General features: G+C 32.2%; 1 protein-coding gene across 1 annotated transcript in view; it reads left to right on the forward strand.

Annotated features, from left to right (window-relative positions):
• The window catches only part of LOC104464396 (desmocollin-1-like), a gene marked incomplete at its 5' end in the record, with an annotated part of 10,562 nt that extends 10,482 nt beyond the window's left edge, over nt 1-80 (forward strand). Inside the window, one exon of the mRNA XM_010077089.1 lies at nt 1-80. This exon is cut by the window's left edge and continues 109 nt beyond it. Coding sequence (XP_010075391.1) covers nt 1-80 — 80 coding nt within the window.
• Nucleotides 81-2,640: the final 2,560 nt, after the last annotated feature.

The following is a 2,640-nucleotide window of genomic DNA, read 5'->3' on the forward strand; positions in this document are numbered from 1 at the left end:
AGGAAGAAGAGGCACTTGACTTCCTAGATCAGCTGGAGCCAAAGTTTAGGACATTAGCAGAAACATGCATAAAAAGATAAATGTGCCTTTCACAGTGCTGAAAAAAAAAACCTGTAAATAAATGGCTGTCATAGTTTTGTGATATTAGGTATTTTGGAATTGAGAGGGGGAGAGGTTTATCAAAATTAATATAGACTGGTGAGAGTGTAAGTAACTCTTACTTTAAATGTACAACAATTTTTTTTATCTCTGCTAGACACATTCCATCAAAAATAAGGGATTAAAATATTTTTTCTTTAGACTATGTTAATATAGTAATGCTAGTTTCTACTTAGATTACATTTCCTATTCTTTGTGATTACTTAAAATGCAAAACTTGGTGTTGTCCTTTTAATTAACTGTTCAGCTTCAAAATTTTATTGTATTTGGCTTTGGAGAAGGATAGCTTTTTAACTCACTATTTCTTTGTTTTCTTTTGATTCTGTAGAAATAAAACAAAACATTACTGGTGGATATAAAATACCTTGTTAATTTTTAACTTATACAAACTGAGATACAAAACACTTTCTAATTTCTCACATAAAAATACTGATTAATACATTAGAAAACTTTATATTTTGATTGAAAATTAAATATATATATGTATTGTATATATGTAAAATAATATTCAAAAATATATTTTTCTCCTAATGGGTTACCACCCATCAAACTTGCTATCCTAAGGGATTTATGGCATCACGACATAAAGTATCAGCATTGTATGCGAGTATATATTTTTCTTTTAAGGAAATAAAAAATTTAAAAAAAATCAGGAAATAGAGATAACTGTCGTACTTCAAATGAATGCAAGATAAATCTCATGTTTACTTGACAGAAGTTTGTACCTCAGTTTCTTGTGAGTTTTAACATTCATTGCAGCAATTATGAACATTGTCAAGAGCATTGTCCAGTGCAGCTACCACTACCTTTTTTACATGCCTTGTTACAAACTTCATTAAACTGTTTCTTTCTGTAAGTAGAACTTGACAGAAGATACATCTCAAATGGATTGAGCATACACTGCATTAGTAACGTGTTTTAAAGATGGCTTTATTTGAGATGTAAAATCACACTGGGATAAACTGTTTTGAGTGTATTATGTGGTAGTTGTAGAGGTAAGCATTTACACAGATCTCTGGTAGAAATCATCTGAATCCCATTTGTTATTTTACTAGGTTAAGCATACATATACACTATATATATATATATATACACAAAAGTCTGAAATGCCTTTGTCAGATGACAGTAGCAAGACCTGAATGCTGCCGTAAGCTACTTCTGGAATTCAGCCTCTGCTTCCCAGGTTTTATATGTGTTTAATGTTTGCACTCCTCGTTAAATAATCTGTCCTCTGTGCTCTGGGAATTCTCTTGTGCCTTAAAAGAACGTCTTCCTGCCTATGAAAAATAGAAACTTGTGCAATTATTTATTTCTGTTGCTGTAATTCTGCTTTTAGGATTTGCTCTGTAAACATATGCCTTAGGGAGATATTTTTAAAAATTTACTATAGCTAATGATCTGTAAAAGGAATTATTAGTAACAACAAAGAATCATGCTGCTCTAAATTTCAGTGCACAGCTGCTGCTGGCTTTCATTGCAGTTCATTCCACACAGATTGTGGTCAGTGAAAACCCGTAACAGTATAAAAACTTACCAAGTTATAAAATAGTACTTTTAAGACATTCTGTTTCACACTGTGAATGGGCTTCACAATATTTCTAGTAAGAACTAGCTGTGGTTAATAGCTTCATAGACCAATGTTAAATCTATTTTAGTTTATTGTTTGAAAGTAGTGATGAAAACATCCTGAACTAGATACACTGCCAGTGCTAAGAGTGACAGTCACCAGCAGCAAAGTACTAGATGAAAACCAAGGTGTTACCAACTTATTTTATTTAAAAAATGCATGCTAACACCACACTTGTGAACACTACTCTTCTTTATCACTAGCATAAATGAGTTTTGCTGTACATGGATAGGCAGAGCTGTGGCTGATGTAAGTCAGGGTAGTTCTGCTGATGGCAGTGGAGCTATGCTGACTTGATGCCAGGTGAAGATCTGTCCCCTAGTGATTTCCTTTCTTCTTTGTGTCTTGCATCTTTATCTTTAGTTACTGGCTAAGGTAATGTTAATATCTTCCTGCCTTTCCCCCGCACTCCCCTCCCCTTAATGTTTGGTGTTTTATTTTTTTTTAATTATATAAAAATCCCGTAGTTCACAAGGACCTAGAATAAATAACAGAATGCACTCTTTTGAAAATTGCTTGGGGGTGGCTAGAGAAACCTCTGGAAATGTGGTTTATTTTCTCATAAAATATAATAGTAGAATTGTTCTAAAGGAATAGACCAAATTTGTATGAGCTTTTATTGAATTGGCCTTGGCTATTTTAAGTAGGTGGTTGCCAACTTTACACTCTGGAGTTAAAATAATGACTTATTGAAACCAAAATAATATTTTCTAGTCTAATATACCTTAAAATTTTTTTCCTTTTTTTTTTTCTTTTACATTTCAAGATATAATTAATTGCTTGCAATTTTTGTCCATTTTTAAACAAAGCACAAATTTGGAATCACTTCTACTTGTTTGTCTCTTTTAAAAATT

The sequence above is a fragment of the Pterocles gutturalis genome, unplaced genomic scaffold (genome assembly GCF_000699245.1).
Source record: "Pterocles gutturalis isolate BGI_N339 unplaced genomic scaffold, ASM69924v1 scaffold20538, whole genome shotgun sequence".
Classification (NCBI taxonomy): Eukaryota; Metazoa; Chordata; class Aves; order Pterocliformes; family Pteroclidae; genus Pterocles; species Pterocles gutturalis.